We start from the raw sequence: 20,258 nt of genomic DNA on the forward strand, positions 1-20,258 counted from the left end.
GACCTTGACAGCCTCCCAGAGCAGCCGCCCGCTCCCACCCCCACCATCGCCTCGGCCACTCCCGCGCCAGAGAAGACACTTCAGACTCCGGAGCTGCTCTTCTGCAATTCGGTGTTTTATTCTTTCCAAATCTCAGGCTTATGCACAAGATGGAAGAGCACTGTTAAAATAAAAAATGGACCTAAAGTGGCTTGGCTGACGTGGCTAGCGGGCCACTGAGCCGCGGGTCCCGGGTCCCACCCTGCTGTGGGGGGAGTCCCTGGGGCCTCTTGGCACTGTGTGGCCTGTGTGCACCCCAGGTGACCAGGCGCCGGGACCCCTGCAGGGCAGAGCAACAGGGCAGGGGTTGGCCCTGGGGGGAGTGTCTCCAGCTCCCGCGCACCCGCAGCAGCCCGTTGTCCCCTCCCGGGCCAGCTGGTCTTGCAGCCGTCCTGGCAGAGCTGGGGGCAGAGCCCGCAGTCTTGTTCCCAGAGGTCTGGAGTTGCCGCAGGTGGTGTTGCGGTGCCTCTGTGCCTGATGACCCAGCCCGGGGCTCCCTGGCTCGGGCACTACACTCAGAGGATCTGCTCGGTGCTAGAGGCCGAGATGTCCAGGAGCCGCCAGGCCGCGTAGGGGTTGAGCTCGTCCTGGTCTCGGCAGAGCGCCCACACGTACAGCATCCGCAGCACCTCGTCCTGCAGGGTGGGGTGGGAAGGGCACTGTTGAGAGGGTTGAGGCGACCCAGGCAGCTCTGGGAGGGGCCAGGCTCTGTGGGGCAGGAGCCACCGGCATCTTCCCCAGGGGCTGGGAGCAGAGGCCAGCACAATTGCCTAGACTCAGGAACCACTCAGGCCTTGGTAAAAACAGACAGGTCTGCTGGTATCCCACCTCCCTCAACCCCAGACTCTGGCCCAGAGGTTTCTCCACATCCCCACCCAGTCCCAGAGCTTCAGGGCTCTGAGCTGGGGTCCCTGCCAGGTGGCCACACACAGATCTTGGGGACAGGCGGTGTCGTGTGCCCGCCCCATCCCACTCCCTCACTCACCGGGTTGCCCTCCACCACCTCGCCTTTGGGGTTCCTGACCACCATCACCAGCTGTGCCTGGAAGGTGATGATCAGCACCGGCCCCTGCTCCATCATCTTGCCCATGGCTAGCTGCAGAGGGGCCGAGAGGGGGGGGTGGGCCTCAGAGGACGGGCCGGCTGCTCCCCTGGAGGTGAAACCCCTGCGCCTAGGCCCTGCTGGGAGAAGGCTCCAGCACCAGGCCCAGCACCGGTCCCTCCCTGTGGGCCTTGCCTCTCAGACCAGGACCAGGCCTCCCTCGAGACCCTCCCCTTGGACAAGCCCAAGACCTCTTGGATCAGCACATGGCCCCCAGCCCCTGGCAAGGCCACCTCCTGGGCCCTGTCTGGCCATAGTTCCCACCCCCGATGGTGGCCCGGGCCCCCACTGCGAGGTGCTTACGTCGATGTTGTCAATGTCTAGGATGCGAGAATGGAATTGGAGACCCAGCGCCTTGGCCTGCTGGATGGGGTGGGCCAGCTGGCTGTAAGTCTGCAATGAGAGGCCGACACGCCTGCGTGATGCCACCCAGGGCGGGCACCATGCCACACAGAGCTGCTGCCCACACACCCTGGCGCCTGGGTGCCCTGCCGCCAGCCAGCAATGGCAGAGGCCAAGAACCCAGGTCCAAGTGGGGAGGCAGGTGCCACCCACTTACTGGCCCAGATCACACGCTTCCCTCTCCTGGGAACAACACTCTATCCAGATGACCCAATGAAAACAGGATTAATCAGCAAAGTGGGTGATTCTCTTGGAAGAAAATCCCAAATCTACTCCCAGGGCTAAGCTGGCGGCCCCTTGGCTGATCTTTAATACTTCCATATTCACCGCACTCTGAATCTTGGCCTGAGATCAAATGCCTCTTCTAGGATCTGTCCTCAGCCCGAGGCTGCCTCTGTCACTGACCAGCCCCCAGTGTCACCCTCAACCCCCCTGCGCCTGTGCCAGGCACAGGAAGCAGCCCCCGAGACACGTTTTCACTGGAGGTTTCTCTGGGCTTGGCATGAAACTATGAGAGAAAAGATGTTCCGATAGCATCTACTTTTTATGGAAATGACTGATCCGCGGAGGGGAGAGAAAAAAAAAAAACAGAGCCAATCCTACTTGTTCGGTTTCTTAAAGGTGACATTTTAAAAACACTTCTGTGGACGTGGCTGGAACTTCAGCTGTGTTTCCAGGGCACCAGCAGCTCCCTGGCAAAGCGAGTCAGCTGTGGCGTAATGGTCCCAAGGTAAAAACAAAACCAAAAACCAAAAAAAAAAAAAAAAAAAAAAATCCACATGGAAACTCCTAAATGCCTGCTGGATTAGTCACCGTGCAGGGGAGTATTTAAAAAGAAAATCTGACATCTTCTCCTCTGCTTTTTCCAAGTTGTTTATGAGCTGGGTGCAGAACAGAATTAGCCAAGAAAGATTCTGGATCGCTTAATACGAAGAAGCCGGGGGAAAGAAACACACAGGTCGGGGAGTGAATAGGGTGAGATGAGGTGGCCTGAGGAGATGGGAGCTGGGAGCCCCACAGGGATGGACTCAGGCAGGGACAGGGAGGCTGCCAGGGATGGGGCAGACAGCTAGACCAGACCCAAGGTACGCGGTGCTGCTGGCGGCCCCCGAACCCCAAGCCTGGACTCTGAGAAGCAGTTGAGGCCTCATCAGGACACAGCTCCTTCCTGGTGTGGGAAGACTATCGATGTTTTGTTTGGATCTATGTTTCAGGATCATGTCGTGAGGACAGCTAGAGGCTCCCAGGGCCTGGGGAGGGGCACCCAGTGCCGCAACCCCATCCGCGCCCCATAGGTGGCGGCCCCAGGTCACCGATGAAAGCTCCCCCCACCCTTCCAGGGGCTGTTTGGTTACCAGGGTTACCTCTGCGGGTTCCCTCTGGCCCGGGGCCAGCACTGCCCTGGTTTCTGTGATCACACTTCATTCTCACGACCCGTGGGAGGTAAGCACAGAGACTCTGCTCTGGCCTGGGAAGTGGGGCGGGTGACACCTTCAAATCCCACTTGGCTCCCAGCCCCCCTGCCGTCATGTGGGAGACCCACACTCTCCCTGACCCCCGGCCCCAGCCTGCACCCCAGGCCACTGCAGCCACCTGAAATAGGGCAGTCGGGCCCCCAGAGACCTCATTTTACTTCATGGCTGCAATCACCTCTCCTGGGACTCTCCTTCCATAAATTATTATTATTTTATTTATTTATTTATTTTTTTTTTAAAGACAGTCTCGCTCTGTCGCCCAGGCTGGAGTGCAGTGGCGTAATCTTGGCTCACTGCAACCTCTGCCTCCTGGGTTCAAGCGATTCTCCTGCCTCAGCCTCCCGAGTAGCTGGGACGACAGGCGCCCGCCACCAGGCCTGGCTAATTTTTGTATTTTTAGTAGAGATGGGATTTCACCACGTGGGCCAGACTGGTCTCGAACTCCTGACCTCGTGATCCACCCACCTCACCCTCCCAAAGTGCTGGGATTACAGGCATGAGCCACTGTGCCCAACCTATTATTTCCTTAGTGACAGTGTCTTGATCTGTCACCCAGGCTGGAGTGCTGTGGTGCGATGACTCACTGCAGCCTTGACTTCCTGAGCTCAAGTGATCCTCCCACCTCAGCCTCCCTAAGAGCTGGGACAACAGGTGCCTGCCACCACGCTTGGTTTTTTTTTTTTTTTTTTTTGAGACAGAATCTTGCTCTGTGCTGTCTGAACAGAGCAGCGTCTGGCTGAAGTGCAGTGACGTGACCTCGGCTCACTGCAAACTCCGCCTCCCGGATTTAAGCAATTCTACTGCCTCAGCCTCCCCAGTAGCTGGGATTACAGACGTGCACCAGCATGCCTGGCTAATTTCTTATTTTAGTAGAGATGGGGTTTCACCATGTTGCCCAGGCTGGTCTCGAACTCTTGAGCTCAGGCAATCGCCTGCCTTGGCATCCCAAAGTGCTGGGAGTACAGGCGTGAGCCACCGCGCCCTGCCACTTGGCTCATGTTAAATTTTTTTGTAGAGAGGGGATCTTACTATGTTTCCCAGGCTAGTCTTGAATGCCTGGGCTGAAGCAACCTCCCGCCTTGGGCTGCTGGGATTGAAGGCATGGGCCACCGCGCCCAGACCTCACCTAAATTATTTTAAGATTGGAGGGGAAAAAAAGGCCCAGTAAAATTGGCAACTTTGTGATCTCTCACGGGCCCAGCGGACACCCCCAACCAGCCATCTCTTAGACACCAGCCCAGAGAAGGATTCTCCCTAACAAAGTTTACAGTCTGGGAGCAAAGGACTGGCAGGTGACCCGGTGTCCAGCCTGAGAGCCCAGATGTGTCACACGCTGGGGAACGGAAGGTGGCGGGGGGGATGTCAGGCTCTCGGAGGATGAGACGTGAGGATTCCCCCACCAGGAGCCCAGGTCCTGCCTGTTGGGAGCTACCCCAACGGAGCCACCGAAGTGGAACTTCTCCATGGTGATTTTTTAGGCCTTAAAAAAAAAAAAAAGGAAGTACTCACAGCTTCATAGCACCAGTCTTTGAGAATGTCAAGCTCTCCAGAAATCATGGCCTAAAAAGGAAGGGAAAATAAGCACCAGAACGAGAGTGGGCTTTTCAGGCAGCAGACGAGGTCCTGGGAACATTCTCCAGTGGTGCGGGGTGGGGAGTTTCCTCAGACACCCCCGGCTGCCACCTGTGGGGCGCGGGTGGAGCTGTGGCACTGGGTGTCCCTCCCCAGGCCTATCCCTGCTGGTGTCAGTGCCTGGCTCTGGCCTGGACACAGGCGGAGGGCAGCCTGTGGGCGACCACCCAGGAGGCACCCCACAGGGGGACTCCCCTGGAACCTGGTGGAGGAAGAGAAAGGTGGCTGGGGACCCAGCTTTCAGACTGGTCAGGAATCCAAGCCAGGGAGATGAGGACCCACACTCCGGCTCCCGCAGTGAGCCCATATCCTCTGTCCCCCCAGGGGACCATGTTTCGGACTGCAAGGCCCACCACAGGACCAGCTGCCTCCTAACTGCTGGGGGCAGCGAGAGGGAGGGGTGGGCTGCAGGGGGCATGCCTGGGCTGGGAGCTGCTTCCACGGATCCCGGAGCCTGGGCCAGATCCGATGAGGGGGAGGGAGGCGCCTGGAGCGGGGAGAAGAGCGGGAAGGAGCCGGATGCTGGTGGTGAAAGCTGTGAGCGGCAGGGGGCGGGTGGCCAGAACACTCGGCACCCATCACCCATCCCGGAAGGCACTGCGGTGCTCAGGCTGCTGTTTTGGGGCATGGCGCCCATCCGCACCGCCTCCCAGCCCTGCCTGAAGTGGCGGGAAGGATACAGGAAACTGGAGGAGGAAGAGGACGTTGGGCGGAGGCTGGCGGGGCCAAGGATGGACAGTCCCATGAAGGGCCTTCCAGAGGCCTAGCCCAACTGGGCCGAGGGTGTCCAGGCTCCTCCTGCATCCTGGGGGCTGCAGAGAGGCAGAGGCAGCAGGGAAGACAGGAGGCCACCAACCTGTAGGGGGCAGGCTGCAGCATGACCTTGAGCAAGATACCCTCATCTGTAAGCCCAACGAGGGTCTGGTTGCCAGGGACAGCACCGTGAGGGAACCCCCTCGGCTGCAGCTCTGGGTCAGACGTGGCTTGGGGCCAGCTCTGATGTCTGAGGACAGACACCCACTTCTCCCAAGGGGTGAGGGGCTCCAGGCACCTGAGACAATCCCTAGCCTCCAGCAGCAGCTCCCAGCAACCTCAAAGGAACAACAGCCTCAGGCAGGAGGAGTGAGGGAAACGGCACCTGGAGGCACCGGTAAGGCCCAGGAATGGCTTCGGGCACAGCTCGTGGGGCAGCTGCAGCCGGGCAGGAGCCCATGTGCAACCAGCCTCCTCAGAAAACAGCCTCGGCAGCGAAGTTCCCTGGCAGCACCCAGGGTGCCGGCTGGGGCGGGGGAGGTGGTGGAGCCAGGACCTGCCGCCTGGGAGGGGTCCTGGGGGTGTGGCACCCACCTCCAGGACATTGGGGATGATGTCGTTCTCGCACTGTTTCAGAAACCGGTCCTTGTCAAAGGCCGGGTCCACCCGGAGGATCTCCGTGAGCACCTCCGACATCTCTGTCTTGGAGAACAGGCCCCCTGCAGGGAGCAGAGCCGGGAGTTCGGGGGGAGGGCTGGGGACCCCGCCCCACCACCAGCCTGCGAGGTCCAGGGATGACTCACTCACCCAGCAAGTCGGTGACCTTGTCCGTAAGGGCCCGGGATGCCCGGATGAACGCGTTGTCGCTTTCGTCATACTTCATCTTCATCTCGAAGAACCCTGTGGAAGACGGGGCAGGTGCTGGAGGAGAAGGGGCCCCTTCCAGAAACACAACCCTCCCTCACAGCTTCCAGGGGCTCCCTGTGGCCCCTGCGGGATCCACCCTGACACAGGTGGGGTCAGGGAGGGGACGGCTGTGGACCTGCATCCTCATCTGTGCTTGGGGACTGCTGCCTGCCCACCTACCTGGCCAGGCGCAGAGGCCCCTCAGCTGCGGCCCTAGCGGGGCTGTATAAGTTATGGGCCGCCACCCCGCTGGCTGTTGCTTTCACTACAAAGGAAACACAGGCCTCTAGCAGTCCTCACAGGACAAGGGACAGGGGCCTGCGGCTCGTTTTGGGGCCCTGACTGTGCTTATGAGGGAGCACCTGGCTTCTGGCGGCAGAATCTACAGCCGCACCATCATGTGACCACAAAGAAGTGACCGGCCCACTCCGACTCCGATCTCCCTCTCTATAAAACGGGGCTGTCTTGCGCCCAATGCAGGGGATCACCCCTGCGCTCCACCGACTGCCCGGGACGCGGTCACCTGCCCTCCGAGACACCCTCACTCACGGTTAAACACCACGTTGTTCTCCTTGAAGTCCTTCCACTGCTGGTACCACTTGGAGTCCTTGTGCAGCACGACCCCCAGGGCCTCCCTGGGGAAGAGGGTGGGCCCTGGGGTGAGCGGCGGTGCCGGGGCCACCCTGTGCCCTCCTGCTGCTGCAGGCAGGGGGCAGCAGAGGACAGCGGGCAGCTGAGACCTCAAACCTAGGGGCTCTGAGGACCCCGCCCTCACTTCTTACCCTCAAATTCGAGGGAGCCGGGAACCTTGGGCAGAAGGCAAACTCAAGAAACGGACTCAGGAGGGAACCATTGGTGGGCTCCCGAAATAGACAGCAGTGAAAGCTGCCCAAAATGGGGGCAGCGAGGGCCACGGGCTGGTACCTACTCGTTTGGCTCAAACACTTTCTCCTCCTTGAACTTATCTCCCGCAAACTCCGTTCTCTTCCGGAGTCGCTGGGGCCTCCGGTAGGGCCCGGTCTGTCCCAGAACGCTGTCGTCAATTTCCTTCTTCACAGACTCCACCCCCTGTGAGGGAGGCACAGCGGGGCTGGGGTGGGTGTCTGGGTTCGGCCGCCCCAGGCTGCACGCCCTGGCCCAGGACTGGGCTCACCTGGGAGAGGGCTCTGAAGGCCGCCATCCTGCCCAGCTTCTCCCCACCTTTGGATACCGACTCGGCCGACTGCTTGGCCGTCTTGGCTGCTTCCTCCACGCCCTCCTTGATTTTCCGGCCGAGATCACTTTTACTGACTTCGTGAAGACTCTACTGAGACAGACACAGAGAGGGGGCGTTGGCACCGGCCCCGGGGGTGGTTGGGGGGCGCAGGAGGAATGAATTCCTGCCGGAGAGAAGGGCAGATCTGGCTCCCCGAGGCCAGCAGAGGCCTTCTGTGCTCCTGTGGTGCGCGGAACCCCCAGAGCCATAAGCACACCGCCACGGCTTCCGGGATGCTGGCCCCTGGGCTCTGGGTGAGACGCAGGGTCCACCGGCCCCTCTCCAAAATGGGCAGGAGTCCTCTGGAGACCCGGGAACTGCCTGGCAGCAAGGATTCCCAAGGAGGGGACCCCGGGGAAAGAAGGGTGGTGAGGGCGCCCCATGCTGGGCAAAGCTGGACAGAACAGGCAACCAAGGAGAGCCCGCAGCACCCCAGGAATCCTCACTCCCGCCTCTACCCTCGGGAGGGGGTGGAAGGGGCCCCTCCCCTCCTATTTTTAGGGAGGAAAAACATTTTCATGTTCTCCTCGAGTCCTGGCTAGCAGCACTTACTGCTGCCGACTTACTGGGTCAACGGTCATGTAAGGTTGCCAGTCTGACCTCACCCTGCGTGTGCTGGGAACTCCTGAAACCTTCTCGAGGGTGGTAGCACGCCCCATGCCACCCACTGCTGCCAAGCCACCCCCACCCAGGAGCTGACACTTCCTCCAGCCTCCAGCAGCCGGGGGACTTCGACGGCCCCAGCGGCTCCAGGCGGGCGTGGGACTGTTACCTCCTTCACGGTGCCCGTCAGCTCCCCAAGCTTCTTCCGTAGCACCTCACTCGTCCGCACGGTTTCTGACTCGATGGTTTTCTAGGTAAAGAGCGTTGTGTCCTTTTTTTCCTTTTTTTTTTTTTTTTGAGACGATGTCTCACTCCGTTGCCCAGGCTGGAGTGCAGTGGCACGATCTCGGCTCACTGCAACTTCCTCCTCCCAGGTTCAAGCGATTTTCCTGCCCCAGCCTCCCGAGTAGCTGGGACTACAGGGCCCACCAACATGCCTGGCTAATTTTTGTATTTTCAGTAGAGACAGGGTTTTACCACGTTGGCCAGGCTGGTCTCAAACTTCTGACCTCAAGTGATCCACCCGCCTCGGCCTCGCGAAGTGCTGGGATTACAGGTGTGAGCCACTGTGCCTGGCCAACGGTGTGTCTTTAAGTCTGTATGTTCTGACACGGCAGTGACATTTCTCTTACAGCCAAAGGTCCAAGAAGCATCTTCTCTGCAGCCCCTCCCTCCCCGCACCTGCCAGCACGTGCTGCCTCCAGGGCCCCGGCTGCCCACGTGGCTTGGATTGAGGGTCTCAGCAGCGGTAAGCTCCTTGCCCAGAAGGCTGGCAGATTTGGGTCCCCGCTTGGCAGCTACCTCCTGGGAACAGGAGGCCCAGCCTTCGCCTTTCACCGGGTGGTAGGAGGTGGCCTTGCCTGTCATCACTGTGCCCCTCATCCAGCCTCCAGCCGCCACAGCTTGGTCTTATGTCTCCCGCCCCATCCATCCCACTCCTAACTCAGCCTGCTGTGTCTTCAGATGACCCCTGCATTAATGATAAAGAGGAGCTGTAGTCCCAGCTCTTTGGGAAGCTGAGATGGGAGGATCGCTTGAGCCCAGGGAGTTCGAGACCAGCACAGGCAACATGGTGAGACCCTGTCTCTAGAAATATAAAAAAATTAGCCAGGCGTGGTATCCCATGCCTTTAGTCACAGCTACTCAGGAGGCTGAGGTGGGAGAATCACCTGAACATGGGAAGGTCAAGACTGCAGTGAGCTGTGATCACACCACTGCACTCCAGCCAGGGTGACAGAGCAAGACCCTGTCTCAAAAAACTAAACTAGGCTGGGCACGGTGGCTCATGCCTGTAATCCCAGCACTCTGGGAGACCAAGGCAGATGGATCACCTGAGGTCAGGAGTTCAACACCAGCCTGGCCAAACTGATGAAACCCCGTCTCTACTAAAAATACAAAAATTAGCCCGGCGTGGTGGTGGGCGCCTGTAATTCCAGCTATTCGGGAGGCTGAGGCAGGAGAATCGCTTGAACCCAGGGAGGTGGAGGTTGCAGTGAGCCGAGATCGCACCACTGCACTCCAGCCTGGCTGACAGAGCAAGACTCCATCTCAAAGGAGAAAAACAAAAAACAAACAAAAAAACACAAATGAAACCAAACCAAACCAAAATCCAAGGGACCCGTGGCAGGTACCTGCATCTCTGAGGCTCAGCTGCTCACTGGTAAGATGGGGACACTGTACCTGCCTCGCAGGGCCCTTACAAATAAAGGAATGCAGAGCCATTCCCAGAAGCCAGGGCTTGGCAGCTGCTCAAGAAGAGAAGTGACAATTAATAATCACAGGCTGGGAGCAGTGGCTCACACCTGTAATCCTAGCACTTTGGGAAGCTGAGACGGGCAGATCACTTGAAGCCAGGAGTTTGAGACCAGCCTGGCCAACATGGTGAAACCCCGTCTCTACAAAAAGAAATACAGGGCTGGGCGCCGTGGCTTACGCCTGTAATCTCAGCACTTTGGGAGGCCAAGGCAGGTGGATCATTTGAAGTCAGGAGTTCAAGGCCAGCCTGGCCAACATGGTGAAACCCTGTCTTTACTAAAAATACAAAAATTAGCTGGGCAGTAGTGGTGTGTGTCTGTAATCCCAGCTGCTCGGGAGGCTGAGGCAGGAGAATCGCTTGAGCCTAGGAGGCAGAGGTTGTGTTAAGCCAAAATCATACTACTGCACTCCAGCCTGGGCAACAGAGTAAGACTCTGCTTCAAACAACAACAACAAAAAATCAGCTGGGTGTGGTGGCGGGCGCCTGTAATCCCAGCTATCCGGGAGGCTGAGGCAGGAGAATCACTTGAACCCAGGAGCTGGAGGTTGCAGTGAGCCAAGATCACACCACTGCACTCCAGCCTGAGTGACAGAGCAAGACTCCATGTCATAAAATAAAATAAAATAAAATAAAATAAAATAAAATAAAACAAAATAAAACAAAATAAAATGCCAGCACCATCACCCAGTTTCCACCAGGCTCCACTCAGAGGGCTACGGCTGGGAGCTCTCAGGAGCGCTACATCCCATAGCTGGTGTGCATGCGTTGCCTGGGGGCCTGTGAAGCTGCGGGTGCTGGCCTGGCAGTTTGGGAGGGTGTGAGCCTCTGCATTGCTCATCCACTCCCAGGAGCAGCCAGTGCTGCTGGTCTGGGGACCATGCTTCAAGCTGCACAGAACGCTGCATGGTCTCATGGCAGAACCCAGAGGCCTGGAGACCCGCACCTGTCCCCTGGCTCCCCCTCATTAGTGCATTAGAGCAGTGACCTCACTTCCTCACGAGCCACCCTGCCCCCAACCGTCCAGCCCTGAGCTCCTCTGGCTGTCCCTGGCCTTGGAAACAAACGTCAACCAAGAAGGGTAAGAAGCAAAGGGGCCCAACGCAGTGGCTCACGTCTGTAATCCCAGCACTTTGGAAGGCTGAGGCGGGCAGATCACTTGAGGTCAGGAGTTTGAGACCAGCCTGGCCAACATGGTGAAACCTCGTCACTACTAAAAATACAAAAATTAGCTGGGCATGGTGGCGCATGCCTGTAAACCCAGCTACTCGGGAGGCTGAGGCAGGGGAATCACTTGAACCTGGGAGGTGGAGGTTGCAGTGAACCAAGATCGCGCCACTACACTCCAGCCTGGGCGGGGAAAAAAAAGCAGCAAAGAAACTCACGTATTTCCTTCTGGCCTCCTGGAGCACATCTGATTCTTCTAGCCTTCTGGCCTCATCACGGAATTTTTTTATACTTTCTTTCATTTCTTTGTTTTTGGCTAATTCTTGTTTGACATTATCTAGCAAGCCGGACAGAAAGCCTTTTCTGTTTCCAGAAGAATATGATTTGGACTAGAAAGAATGTACAAGAAAAAAATTTAAAGAACATAGTAGAACATAGAATGAAATGCCCCACAGAGGGACTCTGAGGGATTTTTTTAAATGTTCTCTTTTCTGTTGATATACATTTAATGTTGATTAGCTATCTCTTTTATAATAATAATAAAAGACAAAGAAACAGCAGGTGATAAAAGTGTGGTATATCCAGACAACAGAATATTATTCAGTGCTGAAAAAAAATGAGCTCTCAGCCACTTTAGGAGGCTGAGGAGGGAGAATTGCTTGAGGCCATGAGTTTTGAGACCAACGTGGGCAACATAGCACCCGATTTAAAAAACAGGCCAGGCGCGGTAGTTCACGCCTGTAATCCCAGTACTTTGGGAGGCTGAGGCGGGCAGATCACCTGAGGTCAGGAGTTCGAGACCAGCCTGGCCAAAATGGTGAAACCTCGTCTCTACTAAAAATGCAAAAGTTAGCCGGGCATGGTGGTGTGTGCCTTTAGTCCCAGCTACTCGGAAGGCTGAGGCACAAGAATTGCTTGAACCCGGGAGGAAGAGGCTGCAGTGAGCCAAGATTATGCCACTGCACTCCAGTCGGGGTGACACAGCGAGACTCCATCTCAAATAAAATAAAATAAAATAAAATAATTTAAAAAACAAACAAGAAATACGCTCTCAAGCTGTGAAAAGACACAGAGGAACTTTAAATGTATGTTGCACTAAGTGAAAGAAGCCAATCTGAAAAGGCTACATACTGTCTGATTCCAACTATAGAACATTCTGGAAAAGGCAAAACTAAGGGGACAGTAAAAGATCAGTGGTTGCCAGGGGTTGGCAGGAAGAGGGTGAGACGAGTAGGGGGAACACAGAAAAATGTTAGGGCAGTGAAACTACTCTTATGATACTGTAATCACAGAGAATGTATACCACCAAGAGGGAACCGGAAGGTAAACCATGCATTTATTAATAATAATGTATCAACATCCAGTCAATTGTAACAGATGCGCCACACTAATGCAGGATGTGAAGAATAGAAAACTGTGTGCTGGATGGGAGAGGAGGCGCATGGCAACTCTTTGGACTTTCTGTTGGATTTTTCTGTAAACCTAAAACTGCTCAAAAAGATAAAGCCTTGTAAAAGCAAAACAAGGCTGGGTGCGGTGGCTCACACCTGTAATCTCAGCACTTTGGGAGGCCAAGGTGGGCGGATCACTTGAGGTCTGGAGTTCCAGACCAGCCTGACCAACATAGTGAAACCCTGTCTCTACTAAAAATACAAAAATTAGCTGGGCGTGGCGGTGGGTGCCTGTAATGCCAGCTACTCAGGAGGCTGAGGCAGAAGAATCACTTGAACCCAGGAGCCGGAGGTTGCAGTGAGCCAAGATTGTGCCACTGCACTCCAGCCTGGGTGATGGAATGAGACTCCATCTCAAAAAAAAAAGGCTGGGCACAGTGGCTCATATCTGTAATCCTAGCACTTTGGGAGACCGAGGTGGGCAGATCACTTGAGGCCAGGAGTCCGAGACAAGTCTGGCCAACATGGTGAAACCTTGTCTCTATTAAAAATACAAAAATTAGCCAGGTGTGGTGCGTGACTGTAGTCCCAGCTAATGAGGAGGCAGAAGCAGGAGAATTGCTTGAACGCGGGAGGTGGAGGTTGCAGTGAGCCGATATCTCGCCCCTGCACTCCAGCCTGGGCGACAGAGTGAGACTCTGTTTCAAAAAAACAACAACAGAGAAACAGTTTAATGAATGATCATACAATAATCCAATCAGGGGGAAGGGGCCGCCTGTGGTCAACTTTTCCACAGCTGTGTTGGGTATACCAGCTCCAGGTGGGATCCCCCTCCCTGGCTCCTGTCAAGCTACAAGAGAAAGCTGCATCCAGCCTGGTGCTCAGGCCCCATGGAGTCACACACCTGTGGTCCCAGCTACTCAGAAGGCTGAGGTGAGAGGATCGCTTAAGCCCAAGAGTTCAAGGCTGCAGTGAGCCGTGACAGCGCCACTGCACCCCAGCCTGGGCCACAGTGAGACCCTATCTTAAAAAAAAAAAAAAAAAAAAAAAAAAAAGCCCAGTGCTGCTCCCCAGGACAGGTGGCCAGGCCTCCTGTCAGCAGGCTGCAGTCCCATTCAGATGCCACTCTGGCCAGCCTTTCTCCAGGGGAAGCCTAGGTTCTAAGTAAGATCATCCGGGATCACACAACCTTATGGAAGCCCTACCAGAGACTCTTGGGCTACAAACCATGGGAATGAGTGTGTGGCGGGGGACTAGACAAGAAAGGGAAAGAGTCACAGGTCCTGTCCCACACCCACGATGGCCCCAGGACAGGACTGGAGAGGCAGGTAGCTGCCTGCAAGGAGGCAGTTGAGCTGAGGCTCTGGGCGCACAGAGAGAGAGGGAGGGATACAGAATGTACACGCTGCCCGAATGTACAGGTCTGGGGAAGGGAGTCAGGTTTTGGGCTTCTGTCCTCACGATGCTGAGACACCAACAGAAGCACAGTTGAAGAGGAATGACCAGGAGAAACTGAGGTCTGGTTGTGACAAGGTGACTCTGTACCAATGATCAAAGGTCTATCTTCCAGAAAAGGAAATAGCCATGCTTGGTGAGGTACCCACAGGCAGAGGTCACAGGGAAGCAGAATTCAGTTCAATACAGGGGTCTCTTCCAAGCATTACAGCCAACATAAGGGCTATTCTGACAGCACCTTATCCCCTTACGACATCAAGCAAGAGGCAGGTCAAGTGTTTCTGGGACCGAGAAGGCCAGGCACGCTGGGATCTGTCATTCTGAAGGCCCCGGACACAGAAGGCCCACCACTGAGATGGTGTGAGCCACCTCCACAGCCCCACCACTCCCTCCTGCCAATGGGATCTGAATTTTCGGGACTCCCCTGTGTCTGCTGGCCTGAGCATCCTGAGTCACTCACCAGCAGCTCTCCGCCTGGCCGGCGCATCTGATAGGTCGACCCATGGGGTAGACTGTGGCTGGAAAGAAATGGGATTCCACTGCCGAGGCACCTCTAATTGGGGAGAGAGAAGAGAAAGATCCATTCTAACAAGAGGCTGACTGAGAAGTAAGCAGACCACACACAAAACAGCAGGGTCACCTGTGACTCGCTGGCCATTTTTTTTTTTTTTTGAGACGGAGTCTGAGGCTGGAGTGCAGTGGTGCAATCTCAGCTCACTGCAACCTCTGCCTCCCGGGTTCAAGCGATTCTCCTGCCTCAGTCTCCCGAGTAGCTGGAATTACAGGTATGCACCATCACATCCGGCTAATATTTGTATTTTTAGGAGAGAAGGGGTTTTGACATGTTGGCCAGGCTGGTCTCGAACTCCTGACCTCAGGTGATCCACCCCTCCCCCGGTTTTGCAAAGTGCTGGGATTACAGGCATGAGCCACCGCACCTGGCCTCATTGGCCAATTCTTATCTTATGCCTGACGCATGCCGGGCGCTCTGTAATCTTCCCAAAGTCTGAGAAGCAAGTAGAAGCTGGTGGAAAGAGAAAATGCTGTGTCTGTACCTCCAGGGCCTACATCTATCCTCGTGCCCTTGAAACTGGAGGAAAACGGACAGGTCCCAGGAAATGCCAACCCATGCGGGGAAGAAGGCTAAATGTACCAGTACAATTGAATCCCTTAGTCTGAAAGTAGGCACTCTAAGTTTCTATGCTAGTGCCAAGCAGTCTTCTCTTGCGAGCCCACCCCATTTCTGCCAGCCTCCAAAGATGAGAGAACTGGATTTTCAGACACAAACATCGATAATGTGTTGCCCCAGGGACAACTCTGGAATAAAGCTACAATGTCCCCCTCAAGGGTTGGGCTATAAACAGAGTAATTTAGGGGAGTCGCTCTGGACAAAGACTGGGCTGACCTCATGTAAAAGGTACTTGCTGGCCGGGCGCGGTGGCTCACGCCTGTAATCCCAACACGCTGGGAGGCTGAGGCGGGAGGATCACCCAGTCAGGAGTTTGCGATCAGCCTGGCCAACATGGTGAAATCCCGTCTCTACCAAAAATACAAAAATTTAGCCGGGCGTGGTGGCACACACCTGCAGTCCCAGCTACTAGGGAGGCTGAGGCAGAAGTATTGCTTAAACCCGGGAGGTGGAGGGTGCAGTGAGCCGAGATCGTGCCTTAAGTTCTGTGCAGGCACTGAGCTGGTGGCTCATGCCTGTAATCCCGATACTTTGGGAGGCTGAGGCGGAACGATCGTTTGAGCTCAGGAGTTTGAGACCAGGAGTTTGAGACCAGCCTGGGCAGCATAGCTAGACCCTGCCTCCACAAAAAATTGGGGGGGAATTTGTGCAGGTCCTGTTCAACTCGGCACCCTGTCACCCAGCACAGAACCTGGCGTGTTGATGTCAGAAGACCAGGTACAACTTCTCCACCATTTCCACATTTCCTGGGCCGTTTTTCTCTCTGTTCTCTGCCTCCTACCTCTGAGAACCCTATGCAACATCCCAAACTTACACAGGTGCCTACTATCTCCTGTATTTACTTGAGGATAACTTTTTTTTTTTTTTTTTTTTTTGAGACGGAGTCTCCCTCTGTCGCCCAGGCTGGAGTAAAGTGGCAGGATCTCGGCTCACTGCAACCTCCGCCTCCCGGGTTCGAATGATTCTCCTGCCTCAGCCTCCCAAGTAATTGGGATTACAGGAGCACGCCACCATGCCCAGCTAATTTTTTTGTATTTTTAGTAGAGATGGGCTTTTAGTAGAGACGGGATTTCACCATGTTGGCCAGTGGATCTCGAACTCCTGACCTCAGGTGATCCACCTGAGGCTGAGGCAGGAGAATCGCTTGAACCCGGGAGGCAGAAGTTGCAGTGAGCCGAAATCGCGCCATTGCACTCCAGACTGGGCGACAAGAGCGAAACTCTGTCTCAAAAAAAAAAAAAAAAAAAAGAAAGAAAAGAAAAAAGAAAAAACGAAGAGCACGAGCAATATGAAGTACTACTTTCTGAGTGCGCCTTACACGTCTTGACTCCCACTGCCCTGTGGACCCAACAGCCTGCCAGGGCGCGAACCACCTCTCGCACATCCACAATGAACGTTAGAAGAAACGAGACAAGAAATGCTGTCGGTAGAGAACCTGGCATTTAACCGCGAGCTGTGAATTCCACGTTTTTTTGCCTTCCCCTCTACTTTTTTCCACGGGACGCCGCCGCCCCGGCTACCATTCACTCTCCTGTATACGTGGAGTCTGATCAGAGGGCGAAGGGTGATCAGCTTCCTCCCAGGCTCCGCGCATCGCCGCCCCCTGCCCGGTAAGCTCGGTCCCCGCCCTCAGGCCACGCTCTGTGCCCCCTGTCCTGGCCTCTGCTACCCAAAGATCCAACCCCAAGCTTTCTACGGAGCCCAAGCAAGGGTCGCGAAGGCCAAGGGTCTGAGAAGAAAGCCTTGGTGGCCGAAGGCCCAGAAGACCCCTAAGCGCGCCCTGCCAGCGCCGCACCGCCGCTCACCCGTGGACAGCGGCACCAGCCACCCCGCAGCGCCGCCGCCGCCATGTTAGAGAATCGTGTGACCTTCTCGCGGCGCGGCCCGGTTGCGTCATCCGCCGCTTCGGCCTAGAGCGGCGCAAGCCTGAGAAAAGCCGGTCCGGGAGCGGGGTTTCGGGGAGGGAGAGCCCTCCGATTGGGTCTGTCATAGGGGCGGGCATTAAAAGGGTAGGGAATTCCTAGAGAGCTTGACCTCTGATAGGGCAGTGTTTTGGAAGGACGGGGCCCGTGACTGGATGTGGCCCGGGGGAGGGCACGCCTGGGAGGGTCAGATCTGTGATTGGGCGCGACTGAGAGGGGGCGGAGCCCAGGGGCGTGGATTCCGTCACCTGCGGTGATTCGGCTATAGAACGCGCCGGGCGCTGGTGGCAGGTGGTACAGGCACGTGGATCCACCGACCACAAGGACGGATTCGATTAGATTCTGATTGACCGGCGGACCAGCTCCAGAGTAATTGTCTATGGCTGTCACTGCAATGACTGATTGATTGACAATGGCTGAGAGACCAGCAAGTGAGTCGCTCCGAGAAAGCGAAGGAGCCCACTCTTGTGCGGTGCTTTGGGAAGACGCCTGTTGGTTTTGACCCCGAATAAGAGGAGGAAGCTGAGAGCAGGCTGACTGTGGTCCAGTCCTACTTCGATTCAGTGTGAATTGACACCCTGACCTGAAGAAGCCCAGGCCTTTGTCATTTCAGCACCCCAGATACTATTTTCCATTCGAAGAATGCCGCCACCAAGTGGCGGTATTTTAACGTGGCCATGCAATCCGGGGATGAGGAGGAGGGTTGGTCCCCTGGGGGAGCTAATGTATGTTGCTGTTGCTGTCTTATTGGATCCTTTTTTTTTTTTTTTTTTTTTTTTTTTAGAGCCAGAGCCTTGCTCTGTCACCCAGGCTAGAGTGCAGTGTCGTGATCTAGCTCACTGCAGCCTCCAGTTCCCAAGCTCAAGCGATCCTCCTGCCTCAGCCTCTGAGTCACTGGGATTACAGGCGTGAGCTACCGCACCCGGTCTTTTTGCATTATTAACCTGTGATATGGGTTTATGGGACTTCATTATTTCAAAGGGAGGCAGCTTGGCCCCGGAGGCTTCTGCGCTGGATACACTTCTGTTCTCCATCTCAGGAGCTCCCCCTCGAGGTGGGGGTAAGAGATGAGGGCTTCCACTCTGGCTTTGTTGGAGATGTCTTGATGCCAAGAAGAGCAACCTAGTTAAGCGGTTGGTGTACACAGGTGTGTTGCTGAGAATAAGGTCTGGGCTGGAAATATGGATTCTTAGTTGTGGTTGAAAGTACGGAGTTTGGCTGGGCACGGTGGCTCATGCCTATAATCCCAGCACTTTGGGACACTGAGGCGGGAGGATCTCTCCAGCCCAAGAGTTTGAGACCAGTCTGGGCAACATAGTGAAGACCTCTTCTTTACAACAAATACAACACATTAGCTTGGCGTGGTAGTACGTTCTTGTAGTCCCAGCTACTCAGGAGGCTGAAATGGGAGGATCGTTGAGGCCCAGGAAGTTAAGGCTATAGTGAGCTGTGATCGTGCCACTACACTACACTACACTACACTACCTGGGCAACAGAGAGAGACCTTGTGTCAAAAAAAAAAAAAAAAAAAAAAAAGAAGAAGAAAGAGAGAGAGAGAAAGGAAAGAAAGAAAACTACAGCATTGGACACCCAGAGGCAGTGTGTCATATAAGCATGTCAAAGACCCAAAGATAAAGTGGAGATAGAAGACTCCTTTAAGCCAGGATCTGTGGCTCAGTCCTATTATCCCAGCAACTCAGGAGTCTGATGCAGGAGCATCATTTGAGCCCAGGAGTTACAGACCAGTCTGGGCAACATAACGAGACCCCATCTCTACAAAAATAAAAAAATAAGCCAAGCATGGTGTCTCTCACCTGGAATTCCAGCTACTCAGGAGGCTGAGGTGGGAGGATCACTTGAGCCCATTAGTTAGAGGCTGCAGTGAGCTATGATCACGCCACTGCACTCCACCCTGGGTGACAGCATGAGACCTCCATCTCTTTTTGTTGTTGTTGTTTTGAGACAGAGTCTCGGTCTGTCGCCCAGGCTGGAGTACAGTGGCACGATCTTGGCTCACTGCAAGCTCCGCCTCCCGGGTTCACACCATTCTCCTGCCTTAGCCTCCCAAGTAGCTGGGACTACACGCGCCCGCCACCACACCCGGCTAATTTTTTGTATTTTTAGTAGAGACAGGGTTTCACCATGTTAGCCAGGATGGTCTCGATCTCCTGACCTCGTGATCCGCTTGCCTCGGCCTCCCAAAGTGCTGGGATTACAGGTGTGAGCCACCACGCCCGGCCGTTTTTTTTTTTGAGACGGAGTTTTGCTCTTGTTGCACAAGCTGGAGTGCAATGGTGTGATCTTGGCTCACCGCAGCCCTCTGCTTCCCAGGTTCAAGTGATTCTCCTGCCTCAGCCTCCCGAGTAGCTGGGATTACAGGCATGCACCACCACGCCCAGGTAATTTTGTGTTTTTAGTAGAGACGGGGTTTCTCCATATTGGTCAGGCTGGTCTCGAACTCCCGAACCTCAGGTGATCCTCCCGCCTCAGCCTCCCAAAGTGCTGGGATTACAGGTGTGAGCCACCATGCCCACTCAAGACCTCCATTTCTAAAAAACAATTTTGTTATTGTTGTTGTTGTTGTTTTGAGACTGAGTCTCACTCTGTCGCCCAGGCTGGAGTGCAGTGGGGTGATCTTGGCTCACTGTAAGCTCCGCCTCCCGGGTTCACGCCATTCTCCTGCCTCAGCCTCCCGAGTAGCTGGGACTACAGGCGCCTGCCACCACGGCCGGCTAATTTTTGTATTTTTAGTAGAGACGGGGTTTCACCATCTTGGCCGTGCTGGTTTTGAGTCCTGACCTCGTGATCCACCCGCCTCAGCCTCCCAAAGTGCTGGGATTACAGGCATGTGCCACTGCGCCCAGCACTGTGGGAGGCCGAGATGGGCAAATCATAAGGTCAGGGGATCAAGACCATCCTGGCTAACATGGTGAACCCTCATCTCTACTAAAAATACAAAAAATTAGCTGGGCATGGTGGCATGTGCCTGTAGTCCCAACTACTTGGGAAGCTGAGGCAGGAGAATCGCTTGGACCCGGGAGGCGGAGGTTACAGTGAGCTGAGATCGCACCACTGCACTACAGCCTGGGCAACAGAGCAAGACTCCATCAAAAAAAAAAAAAAAAAAAAAAGGAAGACAATCTGGAGGAACTTGGAGAAGGCAGATGGAAACAGCAGAGGCGAGTGCTGCACAGTTCAGGCAAGGCAAGGACAG

The 20,258-nt window shown here is 55.5% G+C and overlaps 1 protein-coding gene across 2 annotated transcripts; it reads right to left on the reverse strand.

Moving 5' to 3' along the window:
• Nucleotides 1-94: 94 nt before the first annotated feature.
• On the reverse strand, nt 95-17,844 carry TIMM44 (translocase of inner mitochondrial membrane 44). Of its 2 annotated transcripts, XM_009252709.4 has the most exons (13): nt 16,928-17,844; nt 14,394-14,486; nt 11,306-11,476; nt 8,337-8,417; nt 7,463-7,612; nt 7,238-7,377; nt 6,859-6,944; nt 6,211-6,303; nt 5,998-6,122; nt 4,528-4,578; nt 1,445-1,534; nt 1,025-1,135; nt 95-674 (listed from the first exon to the last, which is right to left on the reverse strand). In XM_009252709.4, the coding sequence occupies exons 1-13, from the start codon at nt 16,970-16,972 to the stop codon at nt 555-557; spliced, it is 1,356 nt and encodes a 451-aa protein (XP_009250984.2). In that variant the 5' UTR covers nt 16,973-17,844; the 3' UTR covers nt 95-554. The 2 variants fall into 2 exon arrangements, with proteins under 2 accessions (XP_009250984.2, XP_024092345.1); XM_024236577.3 differs by lacking the exon at nt 14,394-14,486.
• Nucleotides 17,845-20,258: the final 2,414 nt, after the last annotated feature.

This window comes from Pongo abelii, chromosome 20 (assembly GCF_028885655.2).
Source record: "Pongo abelii isolate AG06213 chromosome 20, NHGRI_mPonAbe1-v2.0_pri, whole genome shotgun sequence".
NCBI lineage: Eukaryota > Metazoa > Chordata > Mammalia > Primates > Hominidae > Pongo > Pongo abelii.

Excerpts from the sequence above, each read along its gene's own strand:
- TIMM44 (XM_009252709.4), bottom strand. The coding sequence starts at position 16,972 with ATGGCGGCGGCGGCGCTGCGGGGTGGCTGGTGCCGCTGTCCACGG. Across the intron at positions 11,477-14,393 it reads GGCCAGGCGGAGAGCTGCTG|TCCAAATCATATTCTTCTGG; the intron begins GTGAGTGACTCA and ends CATTCTTTCTAG. Across the intron at positions 675-1,024 it reads AGGTGGTGGAGGGCAACCCG|GACGAGGTGCTGCGGATGCT; the intron begins GTGAGTGAGGGA and ends CCCACCCTGCAG.